Here is a 15116-nt window from a genome sequence, read left to right on the forward strand (position 1 = left end):
TGCACAGGTAAAAAGTGAATTGGGACCATTGGTGCACTGGGTGCACTGTGACTATAAAATCAAGAGTGAATTTTCAAATAGCCATATCTGCTTTTGTAAACTTGTCAATCTATCGAAACTCTTAGCTCGTCCATGCAAACTAACATCACCATAATGTTGGGGAAACTTTACCCTACTTGTTGGTGGTGTTAGTTTTTGCGTGTGCGATCTATAGATTCTATAGGTTGACGTTTGAACTTTCGTTTACAAAAGCAGATACGTCCTTTTACCAATTGATCCTTGAAATTGTCCTGTTTCCAGTATCATCGATGCTGCACATCAAGAATGTATCCTATCATCGTGTAGCACACGCGACAGGATGTGCTGACTAATTGCAAATTAACGATCCTAATTAGCTTCGCTTTCGCTCGCGGAAAGAGTGGGATGCGCTATCATATGCTCTAGAATAGGCGTACCAACATCACCAACCGGAAGTGAACTCCAATATGGATGCACTAACAGTTTTTCATCTTCTTTTTTATCTCGTCTCCTTTAGGTCACCCAAAAATGCTAACAGCCACATTTGAGCTCGAGCAGGAGGATGTAAATCCAGATGATCATTTGGAGCCCAAATCAAACCCTTCATTATTGTTAGGAGATTTACAACCGGTGGCATCGGATCCCAACTGTCACGACCCAGAGCGACCACGCAGTGCGGACAACCGGAAGTCGCTATTTTCATTGCCCCTTAGTGGGTGGGGTTTCAATCGGCAGCAACAGCAGCAGCCACAACAACAGCAACAGCCGTCCCAGACAGGACAGCTTTCCTTGATTAGACTCAAGCGTCGCTATAGAGATAAGGAAAACAGCAGTGTTTGTCGGGAAGAGGCACGGGACAAAGCCAGTGCCGAACGTGAGGAACATTCCTCACCGCCGGTGAAAAAGCGAAGCCTTTTGGAAATAGTAGAGGAAGATATCCAGAGGCGATTGAAGAAAAGTATCAGTGACAAGACACGAAAGCGAAAGGTCAGCTGTCTGAGTTTGGTAGCTGCTGGTCAGCCCAAAGAAAAGAAGAAAAAGCAACCGCAGCAACAGAAACAGCAGGAGGAAATAGTTAAAGTTGCAGTTGAAGATCCGATTCAGTGTACTCCTCCGGTTTTCGAAGAAGAACCGGAAGAAGCGAAGCGGCAAGACTCTTTTAGTAGTCTTTCTGGAAAAAGTAGGCAATCGTCGCAGCAAATCGATTGGGAACAGGTAGAGGCCATCAGCGTCGAGGACTCTGAGGAGGAAGTAAAGGAACCGGAGAAGTCGGTTTTTGATTTCGATTCCCTGTTCGAGGACAAACAGGTCAAGCTTCCGCCGAAGACCTATTCTGGTTGTTCGAGCTCGAGGCTTACTCTTTCGAAGAATTTCCTACAGCAGCAGCAGCTGAATGGGCAACAACCATTTGTCGTAGTTGAGGGAGTATCAGCAAGAGATACACTCGTGGCTGGTGGTGAGGACGACATGTCCATTCACCATCAACAGCACTATAATTTACCGTCTTCGTATAACAGTGTCAGTAGCACTACTAGCACCAACTATAAACAGGAAGTTGCGCCGGCCTCCTCCATCCTACTGCTGGCAGCAGCTACTGGGGAGTCCCAAACAATGTCCAGTCATCCACACTACACCCGAAGCAAGATAAACTCAATGCAAGGTCGTTTTACGCTGGGCAACGCCACGGATATGGCCATAGCTGCGTCATTGAACGAAATTCCGCGAAGTAAAGTAAATAGTCTACAGGGTCGAGTCGATACGGGAACTGCAACGGAACTAGCGATTGCTCAATCGCTGAGTGAAGACCAGCAGAATATACTGAACTCCGTGGTACCAGTGATAGCACCGTTAACTCCGGCTAGTATTGCCGCCGCAGCTAATATGAACAACTCGTTGGCCACCCTGTGCAATATCGGTAATTCGTGTTACCTCAATTCGGTACTCTACACGTTACGGTTCGCTCCGAACTTTATTCACAATCTACACCATCTGATCGAAGATACGGACAGTGTCTACCAGAGACTTAACGAAAACAAGCTGAAATCCTCATCCCTTGGGCGAAATATTCCCGGATTGCACGGTCCCAGTGGCCGCAGTTGGAGCAGTAAGGATCTTGCCTCGCTCGGTGGATCCACAACGACTACAAACTCCTCATCTTCCACCGGTTCCGGATCTACTACGGCAGCAGTTAATGGAACCAGCGGTACTGGTAACGGTGGCGGCGGTGGTGGTGGTGGTGGGCTTCCGACCACCCGAGAAGAGAACCTTCCGCTTAAAACTAACCGACAGGTGGTGACGGAGCAATTGCATGAACTGTTTCAGAATCTGCATCGGAACGAAGCTATCGAGGCGATGGAACCGTTCCACGCGGGGAACATTCTGCGTGCCGTGCAAGACGTTAGTTCAACCTTCGAAGGCAATCAGCAGCAGGATGCCCATGAGTTCCTGATGTGCGTGCTAGACAGTGTTCGGGAGTCATGCCAGTCATTGATCAAGACCATCACTGACCACCCGGATGTGCTGATTAGTGCGTAAGTATCCCTCTCGTTGTCTTCGATTGCATTTTTTTTCCTTTCAGATGTCGACATGTAGTTTTTTATTCTCTTAGGGATGGGTATTGTTTTTGTTATGCATTCAAGTCTGTTTTTGACCTCATCACTCATCTGACCATGCGAGAATGTCGCAGAAAACCTTCCACGAAACAATCAAATGATCTTGAAGCATTATTGTTCAACTCAAGAGATTGTATGGGTCAACTCCGGGATAACCTTAATAACCTTGCGATATGTCTAGAGACTATGCGAATCGATTCCGGGTCGTCATGGGTCAACTACAGATAGCTTCAGGAGCTATATGGGTTATCTGTAATTTATGTATCAATTATGTTGGCCTTATGGGTTGATACCAAAGACCTTTTAAGTTAATTCCAGAATTGAGGCCTTATGTGGTAGTATTGTAAGGTTAATCTCCAAAAGCTTATGTGTTAATTTCACCATCCAGACTCCGAACTTCGGATAACTACACTACCCATAATCGCATTACAGTTCCATATGGATAGGAAATCAAACAACGATGGGACTGATATGCGATTATGGGCAGTACAGAGGATGTTTGAATTAGTTTTTGAGGCCTTATGAGATAACTTCGGTTCAACTCCAGATATCTTTAGAGACATCTCATAGAGGGCTGATAAATTGAGTCTATAAGCGGCCACAAATGGCCGCCTTCATGGCTGATTTTACAAGGCAAATCAGCCATGAGAACGGCCATTTGTGGATTATATCAACGTTGTCGTTAAAGGTATCATGGATCAACTTAATTCTTTATAAGGGGTCTAACCCTTTTGACATAACAGTCATTTGGCATAATGCCGCTAACTTCTCTCTCAAATAAAAAAAATATTTAAAATAAAATGTTATTTTAGTATTATACTACAATAACAATAAATTTGGCATCTAAGAAAAGATAAGATGTCATTTCCAGAAAAAAAAATCATTTCCTGTAAGGGAGCATCCATAAATGACGTAGCATATTTTTGATCAATTTTAGACCCCTCATCCCCCCTCGTAGCGTATTTTGCTATATCCAATACATGGCCGGTCACAAATTCTAAAACCCCCACCTCCCCCCTCAAATGCTACGTCATTTATGCATGTTCCCTAAAGTCGTTTGCCGGAAATCCATTCCCTCGGAGAGATACATTTACCGGAATTTATTTTCCCCGAATGAGCCATTCATCGGAGTTCCATTCATTATTTATAATTTTAATTAAAATATTCAAAATATTCACCGAGCAGTCCACTGACCGCTTAACAGCTTCAAGTACAATACCAAACAACTGTGATGCAGAATGGCATTATGTCAAACGGGCTAGACCCCTTTAATGACCTTCCTCCAACTGACGTTGACCAATATTATTTCTATATTGCAGCTGCCCGCCGGTACCGGAGTGTATCGAGCCATTCCCACCGGAACCGAAGAGCAGTGCGGCGCGGTTCTTCCGCCGCCGAAAGGAATCGGTTAAAACGGCTAAACCAGCAACTAACGGGGGAGGCGGTGGCAGCAGCGGGGCCACCACCCTCCCGAAAGCTGCCGTAAGTGGCGGTGGTGATGCATCCGATCCGCTGGCCAACCTAAAAAATGCCCTCTTTGCCAAAACGTCTTCCGCGCTGGACGAACAACTGGTGCGCGAGCGCCTGCAGGCCCTCGGGTTGGACTTCTTTCGGGACGACTTTGAGGGCGTCACCGTGGCCAAGACCAAGTGCTTGGCCTGCGAGACCTGCACCGAGCAGAAGGAAACCATGATCGACATAGCAATTCCGATCGCTTCCAGCGAGGTGTGCGATGCGGCCAAGAATCCACAGCAGTTCTACCAGGTATGATCGACGTTTTACTGTGCGGGAGGGTTTTGCACCAAATTCTGAATGTTATTCTTTTACCCCTTAGAACTCGTGCATAACTCGAGAGTACTTCCGCGGGGATAACAAGTACCGGTGCGAAGAGTGCTGCGGCTACCGGGAAGCGATCCGGTCGATCTCGTTTGAGGTGCTACCGCGGCAGTTGATCCTGCAGCTGAAGCGCTTCAACGGCGATATGGAGAAGATCAACAGCTACATTCCGACGCCGTTCGTTCTCCGGTGCTTCTGTAATACGTGTTTGCCAAAGCCGGACTGTGATAAGCCGCACATTTATCGGTTGTACAGTGTGATTACCCACGTGGGCGCGCGGATGTCGGTGGGACACTACATTGCCTATACCAGCTCGCTGGACGTGCACGCTGAGTATCTGGGCTGTGGGAAAGACCGTCGGAGGCAGTTGTTCTTATCCGGAGGGTCACTCGATGGCCTAGCCGGTAGTGCAAGTGCTGGCAGTGCGGGAAGTGGTTCAGCTAAAAGTAACAGTGAGAAGGGAACTTCGGGACATTTGAAGAAACTTTTCAGCGCCAAAAAGGCTTTTAGTGCGGGTGATATGAGTAAGAAAACAAAAAACATTGTAGTCAACAAAATGAACTTAATCAATGGTATGGAAGGGCTGAATCTGATCAACGGTTCCAGTACGGGAAGCAGCAATACGGTGAGTTGTTGTTTTTTTTTTCTATAAGTGGCTTGTAGGTTGAATAATGATTCTTTCAACAGGCCTCGTTTGGTTCGCACTCGGGAAGCAATAGTCCTAACAGCAATGGGACTCCAACCGGCGCTGGTGGTTCCCTGGCCAGCCGGATCCCGTGCGCTGGTCTAAATTGCTGTGGAATTCATCTTAAAAATAGTCATCTTAGTTTGTACGGTAGTGGTAGTTGTGATTCGTCGTCGTCTGCAGCGGACACCAATGGAATCCCACTGGGAACGGCGGATAGTAATAGCGGTAGCACCAATTCAGTCGAAAGTCGCATGAACTACATTAACTCGATGGCGAACGGTCTGACGGCGACGGCTGCAGGTTCCGGGGCGCCCACCAACTTGTCAGTGTTCGAGCAGAGTCTAAGTCAACAGCTGTGGCACATGTGCGATGACGATAAGATCAAAATCATGTCCCAGGTCGAGTTTGAGGAGTTGTTGTCGCCGAACCGAAGGCACGTGATAACGCCATATCTGCTGTTCTACGCACGGTACGATCTGGTACCGGCCAGCGGCAGTCGGCAAAAAGATGCGGAGGCGGGCCTCTTGAAGGCTGGTAGCAACGATGGCGGTGGAGTGGATTGTGGTTTGATGATCGATTAATAACGGTCGCCGTTACGGACGGTAGGTGGTCTTTAGTTGTCCTTGTGTTGGGAGTGATGTAGGTACTAGGTATGTTTCGTTTGTATCTTCAAATGAAATTTATAGCCGGCAGTGTTTTGTAGAACAGGAAACGTTCCGAGGTCGGTTTTCGTCGTTTTTGTCTATTGAATATCAATAATGTTCATTTGTAAGCAAATTAGTCGGCATTGTCAGATAAAATTATCGATATCATTTGAGAGTGGGTGTGTTTAATGATACGGAAGTAGCAATATGTGCATGGTTCATGACGTGGATTGTGATGTCTGTGTTTGGAAAACACAAAAATCGACCACCCGTATCATACCATTTGGCTAGGTATGGAGTTGGTCCCTCCAATGCACGCTTATTTTCAAGTACTCCAAATAAATTGTCTATGTTAATTATATATGAACTAACTAATTCAATGCGGTCAAATGTCCCGGATCCAGCAGGGTTGCTTTTGCATTAAAACTTATCGCGTTAATTCGTGTATTATCGGAAACTACAAATACCCAAGAAAAAGGTTGGCATAATGGTCGTTTGGTCTAATGATCATTCTACCTCTTTGTAGACATGAGCTGTTCTCCAAGATTGGAATCTCTTATCATTTAATACTCTAGATTCTAGATAATTTCTTTTTTGTTGTTACCAGGGCATCAACAATGTCTTTATCATGTCAAAATGACACACGAGCCAAATAATAATGGGTGGTCAGTAACGGCAAGCAACATAGACTGAAAGTTTGTTTGCAACAAACGCGGTTGATGACATAGCTTGATCAGAATAGGGAAATGGCATAACACAAATGTCCCCATTGATTTACAAGGTGGTAAGGCAACCGGATGCAAGATGTTCTACGGAGACCTCTTCTGAGACACCACACCAGATATAGCTGATGAAATCTTCACTGAGGCCAGAGTAGAAAATGCGGTGAGATCTTTTCAGCCCTTTAAATCTGCGGGTGGAATATTCCCGGCGCTACTTCAAAAAGGTGAAGCAGTGCTGAGTCCATCTCTAACTAATATTTTTAGATTGGTAAAAGTTATATTCATACCAAAAATGGGAAGCGCTACAAAACGCATCCAAAATCATTCAGGCCCATCAGTCTTTCATCAATTTTGTTAAAGACTATGGAAAAGGTGTTGAATGATTTCATCAATTCAACTTACATGTTCACGCATCCATTATCTAATTTTCAGTTTGCGTATCAATCCGGAAAGTCAACAGTTACTGCTCTCCAGACCTTAGTAACAAAAATTGAAAAATCTCGTTCAGTCAAAGAAAATCAGCAGGATGGGAGAAGGGACGCAAAAGAAACATCGACAACTATCGCGGCATCACATCGTTGTGTGCCATATCTAAACTGTTCGAGTTGGTCGTTATGGAACCTCACTTCAAGCAGCACTTGAGCGAAGACCAGTTTCATAGCAGGGCGGTCGACTACTTCCAACCTTCTGTGTCTCACCTCGTACATTACGGAGAGTATGACAGACCATATGCAAACAGATGTCATCTACACTGACCTATCAGTCGCCTTCGACAAGTTGAACCATCCTATAGCGATCGCCAAACTGGATAGGCTCGGTATAAATGGCAGTCTCCTACAATGGTTCGCATTCTATCTATCTGATCGTCAGTTGGACGTTGCAATCGACGACTGCCGATCTCCTTCGTTCCCTGCCACTTCGGGTATTCCGCAAGGTAGTCACCTCGGCCCGTTGATATTTCTTGTGTATTTCAACGACGTCAATTTCGTCCTCGACGGTCAACGACTGTCGTTCGCAGACGACATGAAAATCTATATCCGAATCCGAGCCATCACTGACTGCCACCTCCTCCAACTCCAACTCAACGCTTTTGCTAATTGGTGCCAACTGAACCGCATGGTTGTAAATCCAACAAACTGTTCAGTAATCACGTTCTCACGGAAGAAACATCCACTTAAATTCAGTGATATCCTAGAAGGCGTTGACGTACATCGTGTGAATCACATTAAGCATCTGGGATTCATCTTAGATTGTCAACTCACATACAGCCAGCATGTGTCGTATGTGATCGACAAGGCTCCCAGAACGCTCGGCTTCATTTTTAGGATAGCTTAAAGTTTCACGGACATCTACTGTTTGAAGTCGCTTTACTGCTCCCTCGTCCGGTCGGTGTTAGAATACTGCTGCCCTGTATGGAATCCCAATTATCAAAACAGTGTACAAAGAGCAGAGTCTATTCAACGACGATTCATCTGGTTTGCCCTTCAACGATTGCCTTGGAGGGATCCTCATCGCCTACCAAGCTACGAAAGTCGGTGCCAGTTAATTCACCTGGATCCTTTGTGGAGTCGAAGAGATATGACAAGGGTCCTGTTTGTGGCAGACATGCTACAGGGCAGAATCCTTCAATGTCCTTCTATTCTATAACAAATCGACGTTAACGTTCAACCACGAGCACTGCATAACAATTAGAAATTAAGTTGGACTTCACGGCCTTTGCATTTTGTTACTTCTTGACTATATTGTATTTCCTAGTATTGCTTAATCCATCATTAGGACTAAACCCAGTCTGTTGATGTAGAACCAAATAAACAAATTACTGATTGGTCAGTGCTTCTGTTCGACCGTCGAACGATGCCTGTGTCAGAGTTCCAGTGAATGCTTCACCGGACGACGACCATGACTCCAACAGACTTCTTCTGCCAGATTACAAACCTTGCAGTTCTAGCGCGCTCCTGTCGCTAGACTGTACGGATTCCCCGTGACGAGCTCGTCCCCCACTTCTCGTGGGCTTCAGTGGACAGATTCCGCTGACCTGTAGTCTGTGTTCGGCTTCGAGTTCCTTTCGGTGGCTGAATTGGCATCTGGATGTTTTCGACGATCATCAACTATAGAAAGCGCTTTCGCTCAACTGAGTAGTTTTCAGACTAGCTGAACCTCCAACGTTGAGGTGCTAGCTAAACTAGGACTTCACGGCCATGAAGTTGTCTCCCGTGACGGGTAGACGCTGAACCATTTCTGTGAGTGCTCAGAAATGGTGTGTTTGCTGTACTAGCAAGCGTACAGGGCAGCACAACTGCTGTGCACTGCAGTGTGCTGCTTTCCACTCATGCCGAGTGGATCGGTGGTGGTTACATCGTGCCTTTGCTCATGCCTCAGAGACACTGCAAGGATACTGATTGCGATAAATCAATATGCGGGAATATCGCAAAATGGACAAAAATTTTGCCCTTCAGAGTCATAAAATCTCGTGTTTTATTTGAAAAGTTCATCATTGGACATTTTGGACTTAGACCTCTCTAGAGGCGCCACCTCTAAATGTCAACGAAAGATGCTCAGTTTTTGATATGTTGCTTAATTAGTTCCAATAATCATTTTCCACATGAAAACGTCCCCGACCGATTTTGACAAATAACTTCTTCTTCTTGTTCGCATTTCAAGCTTATTGCTTAGCGCATATTAGCTTATTGCTTGCTCTCAACTTAGTTTTCTAAACGCACTTCCACAGTTATTAATTGAGAGCTTTCGATGCCAATACGTGTGGCAAGCACAATGATGCTCTATGCCCAGAGAAGTCGAGAAAATTTCCAACCCGAAAGATTTCCTCGACCGGATCGGTATTCGAACCCGCCGCCACTGGCTTGGTAATACTGTGCCTTTACTGACTAGGCTATAAGGTCCCTGACAAGTAAGCATGCTATCAATAGACATTTGAGCGATTTTTATGAGTTTTATACCCCGTACAGACTATGGCTTATATCATGTAATATAGGCTGTCTTGCAATGACCACTCATGCATCTAGTTTTCACTGGAAATCCTATGTATGAGTGCTCATTGCAAGATAAGTGACGAACTGCAAAAAGCGCACTAGATCTAATCCACTACACACATTATCAATCGCGAGGCACAATTTCTGCTGTCGTCTTCTAAAGGGTGTCCCACATCAAATTGTATCAATTGGGATGCTTCCGTAGTGCTTGCTTCATAATAGCCCAGTATATTTCGATGGGCCTTAGTTCCGGTGCTTTGGTGGGGGGGGGGTTATGCCCTTGGGTACGAAAGTGACCCCGTTGGTTTCGTATCACTCCAGGACAACATTTGAATAGTGGAACGAAGCTAGAACCGTCCAGAAGATCGTAGGACCCTCGTGTTGCTTCAACAGAGGAAGAAGACGCTTCTGTAGACAGACAGATCTCCCCGTTTACAGTCCCGGTAGTCACGAACGGCGCACTCCGTTTGCCACATGAGCAGATCGCTTGCCAAATCATGTATTTTTTGGCAAACTTTGAAAGTTTCTGCTTCCTTACTTCCTCCGGAACATCAAACTTGTGCTGGGCGGTGAAGAACAGTAGCCCCGGAAGCTGCCGGAAGTTCGCCTTGACGTAAGTCTCAACATCCATGATGAGACAATGAGGCTTCGTCAGCATCTGGGTGTACAGTTTTCGGGTCCGTGACTTTCCCACCGTATTTTGTCGTTCGTCACGGTTTGGACCCTTCTGCACTTTGTACGTATGCGGGACTGCATACGTACAAAGTGCAGAAGGCTCCAAATCGTGACGAACGGCAAAATACAGTGGGAAGGTCACGGACCCGAAAACTGTACACCCAGATGCTGACGAAGCCTCATTGTCTCATGATGGATGTTGAGACTTACGTCAAGGTGGACTTCCGGCAGCTTCCGGGGCTACTGTTCTTCACCGCCAACAAGTGATGTGGCCAAAGGAGGGACTTCCCGGTCCTTGGCTCTCTGAACGAAAGACTTGGACAGATTCAACTTTTTGGCCACATCCCTGACCGAAGCATTGGGATTCCGCTTAAACGCTTTCACGACACGCTTGTGATCCTGATCACTAATAGAACATCAATTCTGACCGCACTTCTCCTTCCGTTCGATGCTCAGAGTTTTGAAGTAACGTTTTAATTACACGACTAACCGTTGACTGCACGATTTCGCGTTCAGGTGCTTGCGCAAAATCAATTAGCAACGTTGCTTTTCGGGTGACGCCATTTTTTCCAGCTTTCAAAAAACTGACAGCGATAAAAATACAGTGTAAACAATACACTCTAAACTACTTCTACCCAAAATTTTCAAGAGAAAATACCCAATGGGTAATTTTCTACAGCGTTTTTTTCCGTGATGTAATTTGATGTGGGACACCCTTTGAGTTATCGTTTTTCTAAATCTGAAATCTCATTTTTGCACATTTGGCTTAGTATCAATTCTCTCTTCACCATTTTAATCTAGCCCGAGGTTTTGTAAAGGGAATATGCTAGAATATTTTCTGAAAAGAAATATTTATTTTGCAGGCATTTACCAATAATTTATGTTTACCGAAACGGTGAACTGAAGCATAATGGTGCATTTTTGAAGTTATAGGGCCCTATTATGTAAGTCGAGTCGAACGTCATATCTGGTCATTGGTCTATTTAGTATTACAGAAGTAATACCAAATTAGACCAGTGACCAGAAGTGACGCTCGACTCGACTTACATAAGAAGCCCCATAATAGTTATAGGAGTTGTTTTTATTTATTTTAGCAGTAAATAATCTCCAAATGTTTTCCAACGATTTTCGATCTGACATTGCCGTGCATTATTTTCCTTACGATGATCATAACCGAACACTGATTCAATTCAAACAATAAAAATTTGTAAGGTTGATGAATGCCAAAAAAACAGTAACAAGTAGTAGACGAGCAACAATATAATGATCATCATTAAAATGACCGAAACCAACAGATACACAATACCAATTAAACAGATGAAATGCAAAACTAGCCGACCTGTACAATCCTGCTAAATACAAACGAAAATGGGCTTAAACAGTAGTAGAACCTATTAAAATAAAAACGGGAAACGGAACAAATTGAAAATGATATTTATGCTTACAGAAAGCGCAAACTTCAGCTACTAATAGGTGAAACAACATAACCTCAAAATCCAAACTCACATACACACACAAAAACAATGAGCTTCTTGCAAAGAAAATAGTGATCTTTTTCTGCAAATTCATCACCAAATTAAAAAAAAAAACACCAACGAAAACTAATTTCTACCCCGTTTTCTGTCGCTGTTAATATGTTGGGAAAAACAATTCCTAATTGGAACCGGAAACAATCGCTTCCCTTGTTTATCCTGTAACTTAAACCTTAAGCCTCACGCAGATTGAATCCGTTCGTGATACGTTGCAGATAAACTGACAGTTAGACAATAGAAAAGAGCGCGACTTTTTAACCTCACTTTTTTCCATACGAATTTGATCGGTGGTTTGTTTACACTTTGAGAAAAAGTAAGGTCAAATTATTTCGTTGCAAATTTGCCGCGACGCATCACTAACGGATGCAATGTGCACGGGCCTTTACTTCCTCTGAGTTTCTGTACTTCAGAATGTCGACATAAGAGTAAAGTGTAATCTTGATTTTAAAATTATTTCTATCGAAAAAGGCATTCGACCAGTATCTGTGATCATTGTTCCCTGCTTGTATTATTATTAATATATTGTTTACACGCTATAACGCGAGTTGAAATGTTTCAAGTATTAACCCTAAAATTCAATCGAAGGCGTAACTACATACAAATAATAGCTGATGTGCTGGCATTATTAACAAACAGAAATCCTTGAATCTTCCAAACCACCACAGCTGCGCCGCCCACTGCCGGCGTTGATCACAATATTTCAAACACGCTAAAACTACATTTACACACAACACACACACACTTGAAACACTCATTTACACACCTATTAGAAAGTGCAGAGAAATCATTTAACTACCAACGCAGCCACGGAAAAATGGGAAAACGTTTTTCCTCACGTGTAGCACCTTCGTTTGAAATGTAAGTACATACGAACCAGAAGCTGTGTAAATAGAAGCTTTTACGTCTCGGTTTTTCCTTTTCGTCGAAAATTTTTATTATCTAATTGTATTATCTTAGAATAGAATGTTTAAAACAATGGGGAAAAGGAGACCGAAAACATTTAATAAGTTACGTGAAGTAGTTCAGATGAACATCCGAGGAGGACCGATATTAACAGACACTCACGCTTACCCCCCCATTACACATAAACAAATGGAAGGGAATAATGGCGGAGTGTGCATGAACACGGATACAAGTGTTTTAAAACCCAGTTTTTTTTTCTTTCCTCGAACTAACCAATCCTAGTGTTTTAGACAACGGTCGAACAATTAAGTGTAAGCAAAAAGAGTCAACGCAGAAAGATATAAGCACTGTTGTACATAGTTAAGGATTAGAGAGGTATTTATCGAAAAGTTACTGCTGTGTGAGAAGATATTCTTAAAGGACGGAGCTGTAAGAAGAGGTATTTTTCAGGTGACTGACAGTTTTTTTTTTTAGTTGTTCCCAAATACAAAACAAGCATCCAAACACAAAAGCAGAGAGAGTAGACATTCAGCAGCTGTTAGAGTAATGTAATACAAATAAACACACATAAGCCGCGCATACAGAACAGAAGTATTCCGGAAAGGACGCGATCAAATTCATTCCCCTCATTACAAATAGCAAACAAAAAATAGACGACACATAGCAAATATGAAAGTTTGGTGAGATTTGGACGTTGGATTCAGAAAAATGGTAAAAGGTTAGCAAAGATGGCTCAGTGAGCCATCTCGGGAGATGGAAATGCGGCAAGCTACAGAGAGGATAATTATGATTATAGTATCATATATAATGAAATCAATAAAACTGACATACTGGAAACAGTTATTGAATAACATGAAAGCAACAGATCGTCTGTGGGATTGTGAACTTTATGCCGAAAGGGTCCATTCCAGGGAGCGGGTTGTTAACTTAAAGTAGGGTAATAGGGAGCCTATGGATCTAATATTGAGTCTGTTTTGTTGTGTTAGACTATCGTCGGAACTGAGTTCAATTTTGCCTGGCTCGAGCAGCTGAAAGAAAAGTTCAATGCCCAGTAAAACTTTTACCTCACCCGGGCGATGGAAGAGTGGATCGGCCAGATGTATTGATCCTGGATTTCGGCACACTTGTCAGCGTGGGCTGGTGTAGAAGAAATGCCTTCGTGGTCCATGTCGACTGCTAGTGTTTTGAGGCCGAGCTGGTTGCAAAAACTATCGCTGATAAAGCTGACTTGGTAGGCACAATCCAAGACGGCACGGCAGGCGTGTGGGCGTCCATGGCTATCCAAGACATTGATGGATACGATGGCAAAGAGGACACTAGACGCATCGTGGCATGTTCGTGAGCCGAGGTCTGAAATCAAGGACTGGGCTGGTGGTCCAGAATTTGCCTGGGCCATGACTGACGATGATGTTGCTGGTTGTGAGGTTTGCTGATGTCGACGCCGGGTGTAGCAAGGTGTGGTGAGGTAAGTTGCTTTTCCTACACGTACCTGGTTTGCAGCTTTCACCAGGACGTACTTTCAGGCAATTGTTGCACAGCTTCATCCTGTTGACGTGAGCGAGTCAATCGTCATGGTTCATGTGAATGAACTTACCACATTGGTAGAGATCGTGGCTTTGTTTGGTGCACACGTTGCAGAACGGAGGGGGTTCGTGGCGACGAATACGGTAGCACTTCTGGGTTGAGGTTTTAGAGGTTGTTTGAAGGGCACGCTGACTTTCGGCTTCGTTGGCTGCGCTGACTGTACGGGGTTTTGATGAACTTCAGGAAGCACTGCAGAGTGATGTCAGCTTCTTCCATTTCTGCAATCTTCTGGCAAACAGCTGTTTCGTGACGGGATCCACCCTTTCGCTGAGGATGAGCAGGAGCCATGTGTCACGATCTTCCCTACCTATCGCTTGGAGAGCTCGGATAACCTCATCCGATACGTCATGCAGCGATCGCAAGCCACGTGAAGAAGATGACGTCAGTGTTGGCTGTGCTAGAAATCGCTTAATACGCTGGTTAGCAATCTCACGTGGCCGGTCGTACCTGGATTTCAGCTTCTCCAAGGCAGATCGGTAAGTGGCATCCTCGATTTTCAGATGCGAAATCAACGACGCCGCCTCACCAGCGAGATTTATTTTCAAAAGTACAATGGACAGCCCTATGTGGTTGTACGCAATGGTGTTTAAAAAAAAAGTTGTCTCCGAAAAGTGTTCGATTCGGATGTTAACTGTTTGCAAAGTGGTGCCCGCGTAGTTCTGCCCCCGTGAAATGGCTTGCCATGGACTAAAAGCGACCAAGTCCAACCAATCCAGCCACGAGCTGGAACCAGTGCTGAAATTTGTCATTGTTATTGACAGGCTTTCGCGAGATATTGACCAAATTGTTTGTCACATAGTTACTGACAGACTTGATCCTCGAACCTTCGTCAAAATCTCATTCATATTTTCGTCAATGACAAAGATTGACCTGGTAACAAAAAGTGTAATTTCGTACATTCTGTGTCACATT

General features: G+C 44.3%; 1 protein-coding gene across 5 annotated transcripts in view; it reads left to right on the forward strand.

Moving 5' to 3' along the window:
* Usp1 (ubiquitin specific protease 1) overlaps window positions 1–15116 on the forward strand; it is a 473693-nt gene that overhangs the window by 22952 nt on the left and 435625 nt on the right. For 3 of the 5 annotated variants that reach the window (XM_065216769.1, XM_065216770.1, XM_065216771.1), the window contains exons 2-5: window positions 536–2549; window positions 3950–4394; window positions 4465–5091; window positions 5154–9052. In XM_065216769.1, the coding sequence (XP_065072841.1) occupies window positions 547–2549; window positions 3950–4394; window positions 4465–5091; window positions 5154–5735 (3657 nt within the window). In that variant the 5' untranslated portion in view covers window positions 536–546 and the 3' untranslated portion in view covers window positions 5736–9052. Of the gene's footprint in view, window positions 1–535; window positions 2550–3949; window positions 4395–4464; window positions 5092–5153; window positions 9053–15116 lie in introns of those variants that run through there. The other 2 variants (XR_010517411.1, XR_010517412.1) reach the window with 2 other exon arrangements.

The sequence above is a fragment of the Ochlerotatus camptorhynchus genome, unplaced genomic scaffold (assembly GCF_037179485.1).
Source record: "Ochlerotatus camptorhynchus isolate MF236.1 unplaced genomic scaffold, CSIRO-AGI_Acam_v1.1 ptg000067l, whole genome shotgun sequence".
Classification (NCBI taxonomy): Eukaryota; Metazoa; Arthropoda; class Insecta; order Diptera; family Culicidae; genus Ochlerotatus; species Ochlerotatus camptorhynchus.